The sequence below is a fragment of the Trematomus bernacchii genome, unplaced genomic scaffold (genome assembly GCF_902827165.1).
Source record: "Trematomus bernacchii unplaced genomic scaffold, fTreBer1.1, whole genome shotgun sequence".
Lineage (NCBI taxonomy): Eukaryota > Metazoa > Chordata > Actinopteri > Perciformes > Nototheniidae > Trematomus > Trematomus bernacchii.
Genome location: NW_022987588.1, coordinates 6348869 through 6371002, shown reverse-complemented (window position 1 = coordinate 6371002; position 22134 = coordinate 6348869). Strand labels below are relative to the sequence as shown.

Below are 22134 nucleotides of genomic sequence, written 5' to 3'. Positions count from 1 at the left end.
TATACACAATGTAATGTATTCAGGTCCTGACTGTGGACTGAGACAGTGTGCTGACAGCTGAGAGCAGCAGACAGGATCCCAGCAGGCAGCCAGGAATCATTTTACTTCTCATGCGCACACACACTGACCACCGCTCACGACCACATCGTAGCTCCTCTTACAGCGAGCAGGGGAAGTGCAAAGAGTTTCCACTTCTACGGATAATAATTGGCCGACATTAAAACTAAATGCCGGGGGAAGCTGAGGCTCAGGAGGTAAAGTGGAGGGTCGAGGGTTTGATATCCAGCCCCTAAAATCGACCAAATTAACCCTAAATTGTGTGTGAATGTTAGCTTGACCTTAGCATGTGGCAGGCTCTATCTCTGTATATGAATGTGTGTAAAGGGATGAATACTGACTGTATATATATATATATATATATGCAAAGGCGCCTTGAGTTGTCGCAAACACTAGCAAAGCCCTATTTAAATGCATTTAGATTACCATGTACCATAAACACACCTTTAATGGACTTAAACTCACAATGTACATTTTACACTTATATTTTATTTAATATTCCATTCCTCACACACTTAATGTATATAATATCCTTTATATTTTGTTTACTGTAAATTGCTATTTCAATATGTATATTTTCTACTTTTATTATTGCCGTTTTATTTTAATTTTGAGATGTTTACATTTTAGAATTGTTTATTTCTACTCTTAATTTATCTTATAGAGAGGCGAAGTCCCGCCAATCTACTTCCGACTCATGGGACCTTATTTCGGAAAAATGATGTATTGAAGTCAATGGAGAGAGAAAGATTATCTTTCGATCCCGTTTGAATTGTGCCACGAATTACACATATGATGTTTGTCAATCTTAAAAAAATAATTTCCATGTCAAAAATCAGTTTGTCGTAAAACTGTTGAAATACAAGACTATGAAAAATACGCAACTAGAAAGACTACAAATCCCAGAATCCCGGTCCCGCATGCTGGCTCTTACGGAACCGACTAACTCCCCTTGTGTGTATGTACAGCTCTCAACATGCCCAGACTTGTAGTGATTTTCACCTCTTTTAATGCTTTTCACCTCATTCTGAAAGAAAGAAGTGAAATGTGCCAACGTGACGGCCGTCTTGGTGTGTGGTGCGAGACGGGAGATGTAGTTCATTGAGCGGTTTCACACAAAAAAAAGTGTTACTTCACAGTTTTACGACACATTTTTATTTTTTTGAATTATCTTTTAAATTGACAAACATCATATGTGTAATTCGTGGCACAATTCAAACGGGATCGAAAGATAATCTTTCTCTCTCCATTGACTTCAATATATACTTTTTCCTAAATAAGGTCCCATGGAGTTCCCCCGGAAAGGGAGGGACTTCGCCTCTTTATGTGCAATGCCTTGTCTTTTATGCTGCTGCAACGCAAACATTTCCCAAACTGGGATCAATAAAGTACATTTTATCTTGTCTTACATTATATGTGACGTTTTTATCCAAAGCGACTTACAATTTGTGCATTCAACCATTGAAATACACACTAAAAAAAAACAAGAATCCTGTAGGTATATAATCTATCAAACAGCCAAACCTTTGCACGTGCTACAGAAGAGAGAGGTGGAGTTGAAAGACGCCCGACTTTTAGCCTGCGACAGAAGATGTAGATTTGACGCTGTCCTGTTATCAATCAGTTCAGCAAACAACAGTGTGCTTGCAGTGGGGGAAACCTGGGTATAACTAGAGGTGACGCAGTAGCGAGCAAATCGGACGCAGAGAACGCAGATTGGAGACCAGTCGAGCTTTACTCAGTAGTGAGTTCAAGAAGTCAGGCAGTAAATTCCTCCACAGGTCAAAACACCCACCTGTTCATTTCTCAGCAAAATGAGAGTGAGTTCTCTTACCCAATGTGTCCTTGATGTTCTTCACCAGCGAGCCTTTCTTCAGGCTGTTCTTGCGCTCCACGTAGTTGGACGGCACGTAGCCCGTCTGGTTCCCCGTGTTGCGGACTCGCCACCAGGTCTTGGAGTCGTCCAGCAGGTAGAGACGCTCGTTTTTACGGATGTCAAGTTCCTGGTCCTGCTGGGCCGTGTAGTCCCACTTGGCTACAACAATCACCTCCTCCGTCATCTTTCATGGAGTCCTCCTGGGGAGAAGAAGAGGAGTGAGGTGAGGCGAGGAGTAACACAGGAACAATTATCACAGAGTGAAGCCATTTATAATCAATCAATCAATCAATCAATCAATCAATGTTTATTTATATATAGCCCAATATCACAAATGTTACATTTGTCTCAGTGGACTTCACAGTTTGTACAGAATATCTGTATGACAATACGACACCCTCTGTCCTTAGACCCTCACATCGTACAAGGAAAAACTTCAGAAGAAAACCCACAGTTTAAAGGGAAAAATGGGAGAAACCTCAGGGAGAGCAACAGAGGAGGGATCCCTCTCCCAGGACGGACAGACGTGCAATAGATGCCGTGTGTAAAATCATAATCATAATCATTGGCACTGCTTCAAACTGCCACTAGGGGGCAGATAGGTGGATCGTGGGTATTTAAATCAATTAAGAAGTAATTGAGCATTAAGGAATGATGGTTATGAATGAGTTAGTGACTGGATTTATTAGGTAATATACATTTAACAATCAGGCAAGCACTCATGAATAATATTTTTGTGAATAATGATGGAAACGAGACTGAATGACAAATGTATTATACCACAATAATTTCTCTGTAAATGACTTATTTCTAGTGTACAGGGTGATTTCAAGGAGTGTGTGTGTGTGTGTGTGTGTGTGTGTGTGTGTGTGAGGCTCAGTGCAGTGACAAGTCATTACACATTAATCCACATCCATCCATGCACAGGATTTTTAAAGCGCTTATCCCGGCTCACAGTGGACATCAAACAGGAAACACTGGGGACAGGTTGCCAGTTTATCACAAAGCTAAATTACATAACCTCCCTCAATATGAGTTGGAAGTTTGTGGTTGTGTTCACTGCCTAAACTGGCACTTTGATAGAGATTAGCGCACAATAAAACTCACATTGCTTACCACATAATCATCTGTGTTAACAGTTATAAGAGTCACATTCATAACACATACACACATTCTCATATTTATACTTTTGCTTGAATACTGTCTTTAATTTGTAACAATAGACCTAAAATATTTGTTTATATTAGTACTATTTTTTGCTACTTATTCTTCTTTCTGTGTCTTTGTATGCACTATTTATACCAAAGTATGGTATATACATCCTTGTGATAACCTACTTGGTAATGAAACAGATTTTGATTCATAAAACACACCCCTGAAGGAAGATATCAAGTTTAACCAACTGTTGAAAACATGACAAAGCCAACAGGTTTTAGGACAGTTGCCACACACACACACACACACACACACACACACACACACACACACACACACACACACACACACACACACACACACACATCACACACACACACACACACACACACACACACACACACACACACACACACCACACACACACACACACACACACACACACACACACACACACACCACACACACACACCACACACACACACACACACACACACCACACACACACACACCCCCCCACACACACACACACACCACACACCACACACCCACACACACACACACACACACACACACACACACACACACACACACACACACACACACACACCCACACACACCACACACACACACACACACACCACACACACACACACACACACACACACACACACACACACACAGTAAGATGTAATCCAGTTTCTGTGAAAACCTCCTCGTGATAAAAGGCGTCTCACGGCATGAGAAACTATCCACAGAATCGATTTATTTATAGCTCAGCGCCTTGTTAAAAGTCTGCAGCTGGAAACAAGATCTCTGGAATAAATAAAAGGAAATAAAAAGGATGCAGATGAAAAGGGGACACGTATAGATACAGAATGAATAGGCAAGTTGTAAAGCTTTTATGTCGGTGATTGCACGGTCTGAATAATCAAATAAAACGGTCTTCTTCATATCTAATCTCGTGTAAGGCCATGAGGAGCTTTTGTTTGACGCTGGGATTTATGGCTGCAGGATCCTTCGGGAGCTAAAACTGACAGGTTTAATATCCTCTATAACACAATTACATATAATGCATGCCTTTTATGGAGCCGTTTAATAATGGAGATAGGTTAAGACATTTATTTTTCAAAATGAAAAACCCCTGCTATGACTTTAGAAAATGGAAAGTGTAAGAGAAAGCAGACGGGAGAGCATATCTATATTCATGTGCACAAAAATAAAGATTTTTCCACCGACTAGACACGAGGAGAAACAGCAGAACACATTTAAGATGCAGGGGGATTGTAAATTCTCTTACTCGTGTTGTCATTTCCATTTTATTCTTTAATGAGAGGGCAGATAAAGCGTAACCACAAAAGAGAATTATGACTCATGAGAAGTGTTGCTGCACAAATTAGACCAAATCAAAGATTCCATTAGTGCTGGAAAGATTGATATCTTCTGTGTTGGCTACATCTCATGAAATGCAAATGGAGGAGGGGTGGGGGGGGGGCTATGAAGCAATGGCTGTTATTTCAAACCCAAGAAATGTAATTCCACTTCAATTAGGCCACAGCCACAGAGACAGCGCAGCCATCCCTGAATACATTCTTACAGTTACAGTCGCAGGGTGGTGTGACACTGCATGAGAGTGTCTAATAACCTCTATCTGTACAACAAGCAGTACGAATGCAAGTGCAACAGCTTGTGTTGTGCACTTGTGAATGTGCCTCTGCTTGCCGTCACTAAAGCTGTCAAACTGGATTTCTCCGCAGGCCGGGACAGGGACAGAAGAGGGGGGGGGGTGGGGGGAGTTGTGCAACATGCCGCGGGATGTTTAAGTTAGTCCAACTTTCCATTTTACCGCGGCAGGAAGGAGACGACGGAGGGGTCAGTTCGAGAGACAGGACGAGACAAGAAGAGCAGCAGCTGTGATTCTTCAGAGAGAACAGTATATAGAAGGACAGATTTATGACAAGATGAGGGACGGTGACGTCAACTCCTCCAGGAGACGGAGGTATGTGAGCGTGCCGCAGCCTCTATCCCCTCGGGCTTCAGCTGCTGGATTATGCCAGGCTATTACTTTCCTTTCCTTTTATTGCCTTTATTCCTCCTGGTGAGGATGGATGAGTAAACCGCGGTGAGGCCTGTTGGGAAAATGCTGCACGGTATTTAACTGTCACTACGTGTGAGATATTAAAATACAAATCAGAAATGTCAGTAGTATTGTTTCCTGGCTCTGTTTGGATACTCTTATTACTTTCCTCCTCTATGCAGAAACGATTTAAAATATTCCTTCAGCATGCAGATTGAATCCCAGGCTTCGCACCGTAAGGTCACCTTCACACCCGTGGTTGAAGCTTTTCAATTATTTTTTTATTTTATTTCCCGCTGCCTGATCACGTAGACTTTCTATAAACAGAGCATGAGCAGTTATGAAGTCATACGGCATGTGGAGTCATGTGACAGCTAAAAGATTCATTGGACAGTTTTAGTGAGGTCATCCTGTATCATCGGCTCTACGTAGAAAGACAAATGGGAAGCTGGTGACTAAGTGCAGGGTGTGCTACTCTCAACGGTTTCATTTTGTCCCCTGCTCACATATAAATAACTAACATTTATTCTCATTTAACCTTGTTTTAAAACATAATGACAAACAAGACCAAACCAAGGAAACTTCTACGTTAACATTACGGGGTGATAGTAACTCGAGCCAGACCTTAAAGGTGGGGTAGGTAATTTTGGAGAAACCGGCTCGAGATCGCTAGAATTTGAAAATACACGGCCGGAAAAAATCTGCCACTTCCTTACAGAGCACCTCCTCCAACACACACGAACGCGCACATGACCAATGAGGGCACGAGATAAGCTTGTGCACAGATGGAAGGCTGACAGGCAGGTAGGCCATCCAGTTATTTTAGCCGGGCGGGCTCAAATGATTGGATGGCCTACCTGCCTGTCAGCCGTAGTACTGTAAAAAGCATTTTAACCGTGCCGGCTAAAATGATTGGTCATGCTTTTTACAGTATTACGGCTTCCACAGATGACATTTTTTTATGGATTTTTTGTCAAAGCACTTAAGATATTCATTGCTATCGGGATGTTAAGAGCATTCCATGGAATATAACAAAAAGTGTATCTCGAGCCGGTTTCTCAAACTTACCTACCCCACCTTTAAATTCAGCCTGATTTGTATATTGCTGCTTGTCATGTTCTAAGAAATTGAGTTGAGAAACATTGGGATTTTAGCCTTTGCAGACCATTGACATGCACGCAAAGCTACACACACACTACAGGAAAGACCAACACATGCTAGGTGTGAGAGCTCCACAATGAAACCCTTCGACAATAGTTCCAGCTTAAATGTCATTTATTTCCACTTGACCCCATGTAAATGAACAGCGTTACATATTTAGCGACCCCCCTCACCCGCCTCTCACCCATTAGACCAATTTCCCCGTCTCCTTGACAACCTTGCTCATTAGCCAGCATGATGTAAATGCCACTACGAATCAAAACCATCCTCCTCTATGGGCGAATGTATATCAGAGTGGCAGCTATAACATTGTTCATTCTGATGCCAGTCGCTCTTGGCATGCCAATGAAATGCATTTAAAGATCACATGTTTTGCTTCTTTCTACAGTCGGTAAAAACTGGAGATGCTTGAAAGAAGATTTGCTTTTTTAAATCAGAGCCACTAACTTGGTTTCTTTGATTTATATCACAGACAGATGGATGAATAAAAAACTATTTTCCTGTGAGAGAGTGTATAAAAACGCACACAAAGGAAAACAAACAGCTTTGGGAGGGACATGGCTGAGAGGGAAAAGGGGGAAAGCCTGAGAGCCGACGGTCCTCTTGACCCCCCATTCCTCCGCTGGGAGTTAAAAGAGGAAATAGGAGCGACAGGCTGCTGAGCTGGGATTCAGCGGCACTTCACAACCGAGGGGGGGAACGCTCTGAGCTCTTTCAACACCACACAAAGAGAAAGGGAAAGTAAAAGAGGATTATAAAAAAAAAGAGGGGATGTTTAAAGAAGAAAAAAAAAACGTCTGGCAGAGCTTTCTGTGTTTGGCTTTCAGGTCAAAGACGGACACGATTCAGGGGGGGGGGGGGGTCTCTTCCTCCCTTCCTCCCCTCCTCCCCTCCTCCACTCTGAGCTGTTTGCAGGAGCTGCTCCTCACAGGAAGGAGGACTGCTTCACTCCCTTCTGGCAATCAGTGTCTCGAGCACTTGGAGTGGACTGCACAGATTGAAACATGAGGAAGCCTCACTCCCTCTGCTGCAGCTACTGCCTTCTCTTGGAGAGAAATGCTTCTCTATCATTACAACGAGAACAGAGAAGGATAGGGCTGCAAGATTTTTGAAATAATTGAACTGATTGCGATTGTTTGACTGGCTTCACCATTGCGAAATGATTAGCAAAATAAGAGAGAATGATCATTTTTGGAAGATTTGTATACATTTTTATTGGAGAATATATTAAAATGATCATCGTGTGGGTTTTATCTGTACTAAACAAAGATGTTCTATTAGGTCTGAAGACAGTTTTACATATTTTGCCTTCGCCAAATATTGCACTTAGTTGAATTTGGATATTTCATTAGTCCATATTGCAATTTAGATCAAATGTAGACACATTTTGCAGCCGAAATGGAGGAGGTGGACGGATTTTTTTCATGTAATCGTTTATTTGGCAGGGACAATGCACAGTAATGAACACTTAAAACATTCAAATGTGTCAAGCGTAACAGTGCCAGATTTAGCTTTGAGCTAATTTCCATCCTCATGAATGAAGTGCCTTTTAACACGCAGTTGACAATTTTATTCCACCTGTTTGGCTGCTGCTGCCAGATTTTCCCTTTACAAACAAAGCCATAAGGAACACAGGGCGACAGCTTTATTGTGACAATGATTTACAACCGTCACTCACACACACACATACGGTACAAGTCCTGTCACACACTCCTGAAACTGAGGGTGTGGTATATGAGCTCATCTGCCTCACTGTGATGTGGGTAGTGGATGCTCCCTTTGAGCTTCTGGGGATGCCATCTAAAAAAGCCCAAAAAGCAGACAAGGACATCTGAAGCACAACACAGAGCTTCCCTGCTGTCGGCTAAAAATAGGTCTGAGAAGAAGGAGCAGTGAGACCACACAGAGAGAGGCAGGGCGGCCATCACCACCACAACATATGAAGGGAAGAACAAGAAGCCGTATCCTCAAACTGTGGTGAGAAACCAGAGACCAATCACAACGAAGAACAGAAATACAGTTCCTAAAAAAGTCCAGCTCTTAATGATGATGATTACAGACTATTTCACAATAGCATGTGCATTTAAACATGCCCTTACTTAATGTGAAGTACAATGTGTGTACACAAGTGACTGTGCTCTTCAAATCATGCTGCACATTTGAGATGCAACACTAAATTGACTAATCGATTATTTTTTAGATCATTAGCCCTTCATTCATATGACAGATAATGCTGTTTTAAAGTCATTTTTTACATCAGTGCATTTGGTGTTTTCAGACTGTCAAAACAAGATATTTAAAGACAATAACTTGGACTTTGATAAACTGAGATGGACATTTTTCACTGAACATTTTACAGATGATTAACCATGTAAACAGCTGGGAGATTAATTCATAACATAAACAATTGTTGGTTGCAGACTTACTGTTTTCTCCATCTGTATGTATCTCAAAACTGGGAGACTTTAGCTGAAGTTTTATTTTAGTCTTAGTATGATTCTTGCTGCTCTGGCAGAAACCCTCCTGATTGTTCTCAAGAGCCTGAGGCTGCGGCCCCACGAGGACGCATACGGTAAAACGCATACGCAATCGCAAAAAAGGCTTCCGTCCACACGCAATAGACACCGGAAAGTGTCTGTTCACACGAGACGGCTCCGTTTAGCTCCAACCGCTGGAAAAGCTGCAGTACATATGCCGAGCCTGTACGTGGCGCTGTAACTTCCTCCACCAAAGCAGCGAAGAAGACCCCGGAACATGGTTGCCCTTCTGTTTATTCTCCGCGGTGGATGGCGTGTGCTCCTGCTGTAAATCCAGTCCACCAGCAGATGAAAAACACCCACCTCTCCGCCTCTTCCAAGGGACGAGGGAACCGTGCGGCAGAGTTTCCGTTAACATTTTTTTTCGCCGGTCAACATGTCCGTTAAAGTTTAAATCCGTACAAAATTAGAAAAGTGCCGGTCAAAGGTCTTCTTTGTTATTTATTGAGCTTTAACACAAATTGATAACGACTCTGTATAATAATATGAGAATAATAAACGAACGGAGCCTCTCTTTTCCTCCCCCTCTTCTGAGAGCCCAGCAGCTGATCACAGGAGACGTGGGGAGAGGGAGGCGGGGCCATTTCATCGTTATCAGAAAATGATCGTATAGAGGCGTACACACGGAGCCGTTGGACCCCCCAGAGCGTTCCGTATGCCGTTCTATCCACCTCAGGACCCGTTATCGTTACCGTAGTCGTTTACTGCCATATTCTGTCGTCCTAGTGTGGCCGAACGGTCTATATGACACAAAACTGTAACGGAAACTACTGTATGCGTCCTCGTGGGGCCGACGCCTGAGCTGCATCCCAACACTCACAGATGGCATCGGCTCCACAGAGGACAGTATACTTCTCTAAAGCACCAAATGATATCCGGCAAGTTTACTCATATTAAAAGCGTATAATGTGCGGGCATTAGTAAGTGCATTGATCTGTTGTCATTGCAAAGGAAGCTATTAGTGAAATACGTTTTAGGTAGACCTTGTAATCAAACCTCAAAACTTCAATCCATTACGGGCTGAAAGCTTTTATTACATACGTGGGTAGTCCTCATCCTCATCCGTCCTTAATACCTAACAAAATAAATGTTTAACAACTTTAGCTTTGTTAAATAACTTGTACAGGTGCTTGCTTTTGGAAAACATTTTACAGTTGAGAGAGATTGTCTTTTTCTTTGGTAGAAAATCTGCTTTACAATATGCAAAGAAATGAAAAAAGGGCCGATGGTGTTTGGTTTTAAGCAGCCAAATTAAACTTCTCTAAGCTTGAGTATGTCAGTTCTGAAATGACTATTTAACTGTTGATCAAAACAAAACCAATAATCTGAAGACTTCATATTGGGCTTGAACAATTTGTGAAGAATGTTTTCTTCTAAAATGTTATATACCAATGATTAAATGTGAAGAGAAATCGTAATTAAACCAACAACTACAATTATTTGTTGCTGCCTTGTTGTATTGTATGCCTTTATGTCCATCTGAAATGCAGCCTGTATGATACAGGATACAGAGAAGTGGTTTAACTAGTCTCCGTGTTGACCCGGCACTCTCACTCCTCCAGAGACAGATGCCGTTAATCGTAACTTGCCTAAACGGGCGATGACAGAAATGTGGAATCCCCTCCTTTCTCCATCCGGCCTCTCCTCCCCCCTCTGCTCTTTACAAGCAATTTTTCACATGTCACTTTCATTTTCTGTCATTGCTTCAGCCCTCCTCTCCTGAGGAAAGCCAACATTGTTGAGGGAGTATCCATGACAACAGTCGTTGGGTGGTCCAGTTTTCACCGACATGTGACTTTTATCCCCTTACTCTTCGATGCTCGATATTCCTTTACAAAGGGTCAACTTTCAATCCACACAAAGGGCGAGGTGCGCTCTGCACGCACAGAGTGGTGCTTTGAACAAAGATCGTTATTCGCCCTTTAGGATCAATACGTTTCCTCATATATTTTTTTTGTGTTTCCAACATGTTGTATGTATCGCATGTTGAATCACATGAGAATATGCGTTGACACCGTGTTTTGACAGCAGAGTGACAGTGGGATATAATCACGTGCATCACTGTTATTTAATCCTTTGCGTCTCACATGATCTGTGCAGACAGATGGTCCGTAGATATGTTTTTCTACAGAAGCATCAACCTCCAGTCTGTTAGAGATCACATTATACCAGTTGCCGTTTTAATTAGTTTCTGCTTATTTTAGGACACAGAGTAGTGCATCATGTTCATTTGATGTTATTATTCCATCGTAATGATCACATGGAAAGAAGACCTTGAATCCCGACTGCACTGCACTTCTTACGCTTTTCCTCTTTTCACTTCAGCCATAAATAGACTACTTGTTGGTTGTTTTCCCTTCTCCTTGATGGCCACTTCACCTGCTTCCACAACACTGCGCTGCTTGTTCACTTTGCACACCTCCCTGCACTCTAAACACACGGTGAGACGTCTCTCCTGAGCAGCTTGTAGAGTTTATAACAACCTCTCACAGCCTCTCTCTCCTGACATTTCCCTGTGTGTGATTTTTATTTTTGCTGTTGTCATTTATTGTCTTCCGTTTGCAATTGTAGTAAATTCAATTCAAGTTTATTTATATAGCCCAAAATCACAAATCCTATTTGTCTCAGAGGGCTTCACAAGTCAACAAACAAAGTGAAGTGTTTTTATTGCATGTACAGCACTTTGGCTCGACCAAAAATCGTTTTAAAAATGTGCTATATAAATAAAACTTGATTTGATTTGATTTGAAGCCATCATCTATTAGCATAATTGTCCTCGTGTCTTTTTGATCCATTATTGCATCTTTGGTTGAGGAGCAAAATGGGAAGGACCGTCTCTATTTTTAACTCTGTGTGTGACAATCTGGCATCCATGTCCCCTGGCACAACAACAAAAGGCAATCGCTGTATTGCGCAGCCGGGCAAAATGTAGTGAACACAGCTTTGATGTACAATGCTGCGCGTTCTCCCTGGAGTAGAAGAGACGGAGAAAAACCCGAGGTGATGTTGCGTTTGAGTCTGGGAAAGAGAGGGGGAGTTCAGAGAGAAATAAAGTATGTGTGTGAAAAACGGGTCACTTCCAGGTCAAATAACAACAATTCAGCTGTAAGAGCTACTGTATGCTTTTCAAATGAACTATTCGTCGTGAATTCTCCTTTATTTTCTGACCGTTCATCTGAAGAATATCTCTGACTTACAGACTCAACTTGTGGTTTTCTCTCTCGAACATGCAAATCTATGTTTCATGGAGAGAAACACAACCGAACGCTGGTAGTTTTTTTTTCACCTGCAGCGGGGGGTGATTTTAACAAGACCATCCAACACAGAAAGTGCTGCAGGCTGTGCAGAGAACAAGAGATGCTCTATGCCACGCTGAGCATTTTGAGAAACATTTCCACACTGCAGTGTTTTACCGGCTTAGAGACTTTGTCGAGTATGAGAAGCTCGTATAATCAAGAACACATAAATGCCTTCAGCAACAGAAGCAATCCATTTCAGCTTCTAATACACCCCGCATGTGATCAATAAAGTCAATGAAGTAATCCTAAAGCAATCAGGAGCACTCTACAGAAAGAAGATACACTTGCTGTGAGTGTAAGGAGTGACCAGATTGTATTCATGCAGAGTTTGAAGATGCTCTTCATGAATGAATAACCCTGTGAGTCAGGCCAGTGAAGAGTAACAACACTACGCTCATTATACATCTGCAGGAGCAGGGTTATGGACAGAAACATAGTAATATGGTGAGTAATCAGGCGCCTCTCTACAGCTGTCCAGACCACTTACAGACAATCTGACAACACTCCAATTCTGATATGGAAATGAGGTTATTAATGTCAACATAGTTCCAGCTTCTTTTCTTTTCCAGGGGAGACTTCTGAATTGATCACAGGAAATTAGGAACAGATAATTACCTGCAGATATGAACAGTTTGCTGATTGTGCTTCTGTTGCCTACTTTACCAGTGATACAATTGGTTAAAGAAGAACTGGGTTATAAAGTAGACTACTTTATCTGGGCCAAGTTCATGTATGGCTCTGAATTCCTTTGAGAAGTTTGGTTTATTCAAAAATGTGTTTTATTGCGTCTTAAACACACAGATTTTATTATATATAATATTGGTTTGTGCTAGATTGTAATTTCTAAGGAGGTCTAAAACACATTTTCATAACAAAAGGTGACATATGTAGTTTAGTTGCTATTTGCGAGTTCACTTAAGTTTTTTAGCAATCATACACAAGTTATTTAACAATCTCACGATATAGGAGAGCAGACTAATTGTTATCACTTCAACGTCCACTTATCTAGATGATGCCTCAATAACAAAATAAAGTGTGGTTTCAATTAATCAAATTTAAAACTATAATGATGTATATTGGTGATATACTGTGAGTTTGTAGAGCAGTTTTTTGACAAATGAAGGGTCAGATTCTAAACATCACTGCTTCCATTTCCTCAAATGTGTCCAATTGACTCTTTCCCTTCCCACAGCTTCCTCTCCTGCAACCATTCAGTCTCCAGTCCACTGAAGAGCAGCACTGTATAACAAACTGTTGAACTAGACATGCAACCTAACAATAAAAAGGACTACACATGACTGCTTGTCTTCTCACTGTGGATTAAAGCAATCTAGGCCACATGCACTTACAACTGTCAACACACATGGAAACACAAGGGGACCTCTGTGAGAAAGATAATACTGTTTGCTTCTGTTAGAGAGTTGACATCTCCCATCTAGGGATGCAGAGCAGCAGCGTGGGCGTGTGGTTGTACTTTCAAATGGTCTTGTACTCCTGCGAGCCTCCCAATACTCTCTCCTTCTCCTCACAGCCCTGACAGCTCCTCATCTTGAGGATCCCACATTGAAGTGGACACAGACGGTAGGGCTGCTCAATTAATCGTATTTTAATCGCAATTACGATTTTGGCTTGCAACGATTATGAAAACAACATAATCAAAATTAAAAAAAAAAAAAAAAACATTAAATTAAAAAAAAAAAATTTATTGGTTTTTCAGTTGAATTATAATTGAAGTTCAGGGTAATCAACTGTTAAAAACATACTGTTCACATTTTCTTTTTCAATAAATGGATGTTTTCAAAGTAAATGGATCGTTTTTAATAATCGTGATATCAATTATTGACCCAAATAATCGAGATTATGATTTTTGCCATAATCGAGCAGCCCTAACAGACGGTGCCTAATCCATAAAAAACAAAGTCATCCTGATTATTTTTAAGGGTCAGTTGACTTAACCCACAAAAAATAAATATTTCCCGATTATGTTTTGTGGTATCTAGTCATGCGGAAAGGTTTTGGCTCCATTGCTTTGGGATTTAAAATGTAGTTTGTGGTGCTCCGCGCAGTGAAACATTGCATTCAAAAACACTCAACAGCAAAGTCTCTTTTCAGAATAGATGGCCCAGTTACTTTGAATAATGCACAGACCTCAGCTTGGGTTTCTTTTCCGAATATGCACGGATTAAATTAAGGACAGAAAAAGCAGAAAAACAGAGCATTAGTGAGAGGGTTTACTCCCAAACGTGTAACTCTACATTTCCTGCAGGTAATAATATACTATCTGTGAGGACCCCTGCAAGCAATACATGGTAGGAAGTGATTTGATCCTAATGAGGCAACTTGGGAGGGAAACTTAACAAGACATGAATACTGTTGAGATTGTGATATCTGCACGATTTGCATATTAGAGTTAATTCACTTTCTGCTTTTTAATTTATGTGATGAATACGCAGCAACACTTAAGACCCTATGCTGTATGAGCAAATCATTTTTCTGCTTGATTCATTTTTAAAACAACCTACTCTTGGGGATGAATTGCAAAAAGAACATGTTGTAAAATCTAGCTCAGGGATTACAAAAATAGTCCTCCGAAACGCTCGTAATTCTTCTCCGCGCAACACAAACCAACGTTGACTTTTCTCCAGCTTGAGCTTCACCTTCTCTTTGTACCTTCTGCTCCGTCGGGTATCTCTCTACGCCTCCCTCGGCTCTGAACCTGAATTATTCTCTTTGATCAGGTGAGGTTCCCAAGGGAGAGCAGACTGATGTAGCATGAGCGATGCAGAAAGACGGGATGCAGACCTGTTGAACGCCTTCACACGACTCCACCAGTACAGATCATTTACTTAGAGTCAACTGTTGAGTAGACTGTAGTGGCATTTCAATCCTCCGGGTCTCAAACTAGGCTTAAAGTCCTGATGCCATAGTTTCTTATCGTTATCCTGATTTTGAAGGGATACATTCTTTCGAAATTATTCTTTATTTAGGTTAAGGTTTTTCTTACTACTCCCAAAGGTAAGAAACAAGGCAACAAATTGTACCAAATGTGAGATAAGGACAAAGTCATAAAACGACTTTTTGACAAAGAAACAATGTTTACCACCAAGGGCAGTAAGTAATTGTTATCTTGGTTAAAAAGACTACTTTTTTTCATTGTTTCATCTATGAAATGTTTGAAAATAGAGAGTAATGCCCCTGATATTTTTCAATTACCTAAATTACAAACATTTATCGAAATATGCCAAATAAAAGTATCAAATCTTCACATTTGAGATTCTGGAACTACGGTATGTTAATTTTATGAAAGAAAGTCACAATAAAAACTCATATCAAAATTAAGCGAATGTGTTTTCATTTAATCTTCATGTTTTCTGAAGATGAAAAAAGTACATTTGATTCAATTAGTGTTTAAAAACCATCAGTAAACCGAAAAGGATCTGTTTTTAAACTGTCAAAGGAGATCAAATAGTCTAGTAGAGATGATGAGAATTATTAAAATACTTTACGAAAGACAGGGTCTCCTCCTGGGACATTTTTGCCATGCTATTTATTTTCCATAAGAGACTGTTATTTTCCACGACAGACTGAAAACACAGTCTAAATGTATCCGAGGTTTCCAAGACACATGGGAACTCTTTCTGAGGAGCAGGAGCACAGAGTTGTTCCTGGTATCCAGCTCCGTATCCTGCATGTTTGTTTGTCTCCGTTACATAACCTCGTGTTGATGGGAGAGCCCCGGGGAGATGATGAAACAGAAATGGCATATGTAGAAGCTACATCTCATTTGCATCTATATATGAATCCCATACAAGCTAGTTCTTGTTGTCAGTATGTTTCAACACCAGCTAAACAAGACAATGCAAACTATCTCTAGCTGCCACTCTTTGCCAAACCTCTGAAGAAGACGTTAACCTCTGCTAGTAGAGTAAAGGTTAAGAGTAAACATATTTGGAACCACCAAAGAAGAATCACATGAAGACTGATATTCTGCCCTTTCAAATCTGCCATTTCAGAAACGTAAAAGCTTTTCTAAAAAAGGAATAGTCATTTTCTCGTTTGCACATGCAGCAGTTACAAAGCACTCATTTTGAGTCGTGATTCTGGCCACCTGATTCCAACTCCTGAGGGAAATATCTGGCTCTTTAGCTGCTGAGTTATCATGCTATGCTCACCAGCTAGTCTCTGACAGTGTGTGTCTGCTGATGGAGGGGCTTTAGAGCTGGTATTTCTGAAAACAGCAGCCTGTTACGGCCTAAAATAAGCGCTATGAGGGGGGGGACTCAGGTGATAACTCTCTGTAGCTTCATCAAGAGGACATAACAAATCCCACTTATAACATGCTTTAAGACAGGGGTGTCAAACTCAATTTCATCACGGGCCACATCAGCATCATGGTTGCACTCAAAGGGCCGGTTGTAACTTCAAGACTATATAAATATATATATATAAATATTTAATATATATATAAAATAATGTATTATGTTACATGATTGCCTCTGCATTGGATTATTATCAGATAGGGTAATAACTTCATAATTAACTACATCTGAAAGCAGAAGTCTAGGGGAAATAATTGCAAGTCTCTTCAGTGCGTATGTCCCAAAATGATTTTTAAAAAGCCAAATTCTGAAAAAATAAATAAAAATAAGTGAAATTTTGAAAAAAAAAGTAATATTTTGAAGGAAAAAAGTCAAATTCCGAGAATAAAAGTCTAATTTGAGATGCATTGTGGGACATGTAGTTTATGGGCAATGTGTAAAGCGGCATGTAACCGTATAATAAACATATTATATTCTTTGCAAGCTCTTGTGGGGCCACATTAAATGAAGTCGCGGGCCGGATTTGGCCCCCGGGCCTTGAGTTTGACACCCCTGCTTTAAGACCTTTGCGACTCTTTGATTACACCTTAAAAAAGTTGAAAATGTGTTATCAATGCATCGAGTTAATGCGAACATTTCCAAAGAAAGTTCAACACCAGGAATGTAACACCTGGATATTTGCTCCCTACTTTGAACAAGAACAGTTTTTCCTGCCCTCTCTAAATCATATGGACAACGTAGGTTTCTGTTTGTGCCCTTAAGCTAAGGGCCAAACAAAGATAATCCATGATGCCGTCTCCATGCTCTCGTGTACTTCTCGGGTCAGTGCTCTGGCTGATAAACATTTGAAATGCTCGTCCTCTGAGCTCTCCTGTTTCTATTATGGTTATCCCACTGAAGGATTTCCTTTAGAGATGTCCCGATCCGATCACGTGATCGGGGATCGGAGCCGATCACGTGATTTTCAAAAGATCGGAATCGGGAGAAAAAAATCGGGGATCGGGAATTTTTTTTTATAAAATATTTTTATTATTTTATTTAATGTTACAAAACAAAAATGACCATGTTCACGTCTTAAAGTCATCCTGAGGCCTTAGTTTTGGTTTAAAATTACACAACATCATGTATGTGTTGCTTCTTTTGGGCTTGTTTTCATAGACCTGGTTGCTTATTTCTCTCAAATCTGGCAACAGAGTGGGCGCAGTGTCTAATAGTAGCAGTAAGCTAACAAGAGGCTACGTTCAGCTGGTGTAACGAGAGGCTACGTTCAGCTGGTGTAACGAGAGGCTACGTTCAGCTGGTATAACGAGAGGCTACGTTCAGCTGGTGACTCGGGACAGAGAAAATGTCAGGAGTTTGGAAGTATTATAAAATTGAAAGCGAAGGCAGTGTAACAGCCAGATGCAATGTTTGCAAGGCGGAGGTTCCGCATGGTGGAAAGAACAGAGCTACGTTCAACACGACCAATCTAATACAAAGACCAACAACAACACGACGAGTACACAGCGGCCACTCAGGTAACGGCACTGAAACAAGCGACACTTTCAGAGACTTTTTAAAAGGAAAGAGAAACTGCCCCAGAACAGTGAAAAGGCCAAAAAAATAACAGCCAAGATAGCTGAATTCATCGCGTTGGATGACCAGCCGTTATCTGTTACCTTTTTTTTCTCTTAATGCGTTACATAAAGATCGGATCGGGAAAAATCGGTATCGGCAGATTGTCAAAATCAAATGATCGGAATCGGATCGGGAGCAAAAAAAGGTGATCGGGACATCCCTAATTTCCTTAGCTTGACATTTTACGATACGATGCGGCCGCAGTGATTTTAGAGCGGCCTGAGCACAGGATGGCCATTTTTCGACATGCAGATAATATCACTGCCACATGAAACACTGAAGCACCACATTCAGAAAGCATAGGCAGCTTTCTGCACGCTGCAGACGAAGACCAGGGTCACACTCAAACAACTGAAGTTCTGCCAAGCCAAAACAGCAGATAAGGCAAATATATGTCCTGCAGCAAGTGTATACCATTCTGTGTGTGAGAGAAAGCATGAAAGAAGAGACTCCACAGGCCAAATACTGTTTGTGTGCAGTCTTGAATTCTCAGGAGAACCCTGTAGCAATACATCTCATAAATAAAGCAGCCATGTGTGTGTGTATGTGTGTGTGAGAGAGAAAGAGAAAGGACACAAATGGATTCGAAGAGGCCTATCGTATTGCTCCATTCAGCGACTGAATCGACTCCAAAGCACGAAGCATCATGCAGATTTCAGAGCAAATAGATGAGGACATAATATCTTCTTAGCCTTGATGTTCAAAAATAAATGAACTGCTGGGGTTCTGCTTTTAAATATTAACAAGATGTATCAAATGGCAAAATTGAGCATTAATCAGTCCTCATACACATTTCATGAGCGCTGAATGATCAGACATGATTAACCGGGCTTTGTCCCAATGTTTGGCGTTCAGAGAGTCTGGAAGATGGCTTTTGCTCGTAGAATAATTTCTATATGCAGAGTTACTGATGTTGCCTCACGAAGATGAGGTATGAGCCAAGATTTGACCTTGAAAAATACAATTAATAATAAATTAAAAATGACATTTATATAGCCCCTAAAGATGCTTAAGACAAAAATACCAAAAGTCTAATGTAGCTACTCCAATACAGTTGTAACCTAATCTAATTATTTCACAGTTCAAGCCAATATAGAATCATAACCTTACAGGATAGCAGGAAATCATTACAAATATGTAATTTCAAGGAAGAGAGACACATTGATCCAGAATGTGGGACGCGTCAGGTAAGAGACACTCATCAAAAATGTAAAAGCTTGGGGACCTCTTCGTAAAAGCTGCAGATAAGGACACAAATGCTACTGCGATAGGGTAAGGGTCAACTTTAAGGGTTAAGACAGAAAACAGCCCGGTGTTAAAAATAATGCAAGAGGCTGTGTTGGTGGGGTAATGCTAATGTTGCTAGGTAATGGTGAATGGATGAATTTGAATGCTTATCAGGCAGAACAAACACTGCATCAGTGTATAGTAATTTAAGGAAGGATTTAACAACTATGGAAATATGACTGTGGAAGTTATATTATCTATCAACATACTTTAAAGAGGACATATCATTTTGAGATTGTAGCCCTTGGAGACCATTTACATGCACACACAACAGGAAACAGAAAACCCTAAAATTCATAATATGGCCTCTTTGAATGAGGGTTAACTAATTAATCCCCGAAGTTAGCAAAAACTCTGGCTCATGCTCCTTTAAGGTGGGCTGAAGCTTAACCAGCTGCTCTTATGAGTTTTTCTCAGCTTGTTTTTCAACTGTTTACCAAATATAATCAGCCGTGCAATGTTATTTTTGTCCTTTAACAGTTGGTTAACATACAATAGAGTGGTGCAGTAACGCGTCCTAAAACACGGAAGTAAGCTTCTTCCGGTTCCCTCTACAAAAAAGCAATGCAATTTCTCCATAGGATTTTGGAAAATAGCTCGAAATAAGGTCTGTGGTTCACACACATTTAAGATGTGTGTCGATCATAAATCTAATCGATAGATTTATGATTAAAAAATGATAAAAGTAGGGTAGACATGTGGAGATTATCTGACTGAACAAAACGTGATTCGTCAATGTGTGTCAACCACAGACCTTATTTCCAGATATTTTCCAAAATCCTATGGAGAAATTGCATTGCTTTTTTGTTGAGGGAACGGGAAGAAGCTTACTTCCTGGTTTTAGGACGCGTCACTGCACCACTCTATTGTTAATAATATTACAGAACATCATAGCACGATTGGTTACATGTTTGTTGACCCATGTTATTGTGTTAACAACGCAGGGTTATCCATCACATTCACATGAAAGCAGAGGCTGGATGTCCGTGCGGTGCTTAGCCGTCTCATGCTGTTAGTCCTGCACACAGAGCAGAGACAGATAGAAAGTATTACCATGTAATAATATTAGATCTGCACACTAGCGCCTGTCAGCTCTCAGCTACAATGGAGCTGTTCTGTGCCGTGTCTCGTCTTTCTCATTCTGTAATTCTGACAACATTGTTTAGCGGCTGCACTGTAGAAGCAGCAGGGCGGGTGGTAGGTTTTCACTCGAGTTCAATTTCATCCATATAATCCCTGCCGTAGCGCACGAGCCAGCAAACACACACTATTGTTACACCTTCAGAAACTTTCTTATTCTCTGGGTGTAGTGGGAGATTTCTTAATTATCCTGTGGGAATTAAGTTGGAGAAACATTTCCTGTTCTCTCTGCAGGATTAAGCCGTCTGAGTCAATGTGTTTGCTCTCGAGGGATTTTCATTATGAGGAAAATACAATACTTTGAATTTAAGATAAGCAATTGGTCATCAGACGTGTGCTTATAGATCCTGTAACACAGACGTTTCACACAGTGTTGCACAGAAAGCAAACAGTGCACTATTTTAAATCCAACCATTTGCAAAACAAGCTTTTCAATGATCCATGGATGGAGGTGTGCAAATTGTGAGATCAGCAGCTGAGAGTCCACACAATGAAAGTACAGATTCAATTCTCAAGACACGGGACAATTCACTAATGTTTGTTCTACAAAACTGGCGAAATTGTTTGTATTGTTGCTAAAAACGTAATGCTGCGTTGACTAGAAATATCAACAATAACCCATTCTTCACTTACGCTCAATAACACTACAAGGACTAAGCTCTTGTTTAATATTATAGAGGGAGGGCATGAAGGATTGTGGCTTCAATCTATAAATGAAATGAGCGGCAGAAGATTAAATATGTTTCTTTCACTATGAAATAACAGGCAGCGATACAAAGCTTAAGAAGACTGTTATGGTCTTGTTGGACTGGGGAAAGAGACCCCAACTTAAAGCACATTAACCAGTCTATATTAAAATAACCTGATTTGACTTTTTCGTCAACTAAATGAACATTTAACAAGATAAATCCTGATAAAACGTGCAGGCAGAAATGTTAGTAATGTCAACCTGTTGAAGTGAGGGGCACATTGTGTCTGTAACAGCCGCTGTCCTAGCGAGACATACCGGATAGGGAGGAACCGAGGGGTTTGCATGAAGCTTATACACACACTACTGCTTCTTGGTGAAGTTTATAGCTGGCAGGTGAAAAGAACAGCTGGAAACACACGAGCCAAGGAGGAGGCTCGAGTCAGCGTGCAGCTCACCCCCGGCCAACATTAGAGTTTACAGTTCATAGTTCATTGGGCACTGCACATTAGTAGTAAACACGAGAATAAAAAAAAAAGAGGGAATGAAAAGATTGCATGGCATCAATCTTGAGATTTGCAGGTTGGTTTGCTTCAATAGAAATGATGTTAAAATGACTATAACTGACAAGCGTATAGAAATAAAGAAAAATGACTATAACTGACAAGCGTATAGAAATAAAGAAAACCAGCATTTATGTGTCTGCCCATCCCAAAATGTGAGCAGCGCGTGTAAAGCGTCTTCATCGCTCGATATAACAGCGCCGATGCCTTTGGAAGCGTCCACAGGAATGGGGAGATTGTTAATGAGGCCGATCCTCAGAGGGATGCATGTAGCGTGGGCTGTGAGGCTCTGGGGGGGGGGGGGGGGGGGGGGGGGGGGGGGGACTAGGAACGTGGATCGTTCTGTGAAATACAGATA

The 22134-nt window shown here is 40.9% G+C and overlaps 1 protein-coding gene across 1 annotated transcript in view; it reads right to left on the bottom strand.

Moving 5' to 3' along the window:
• Window positions 1-22134, bottom strand: part of nck2a (NCK adaptor protein 2a) — a 40281-nt gene that overhangs the window by 10433 nt on the left and 7714 nt on the right. The window contains exon 2 of the mRNA XM_034128829.1: window positions 1892-2133. Within this exon, the coding sequence (XP_033984720.1) occupies window positions 1892-2117 (226 nt within the window). The 5' untranslated portion in view covers window positions 2118-2133. The remainder of the gene's footprint in view (window positions 1-1891; window positions 2134-22134) is intronic.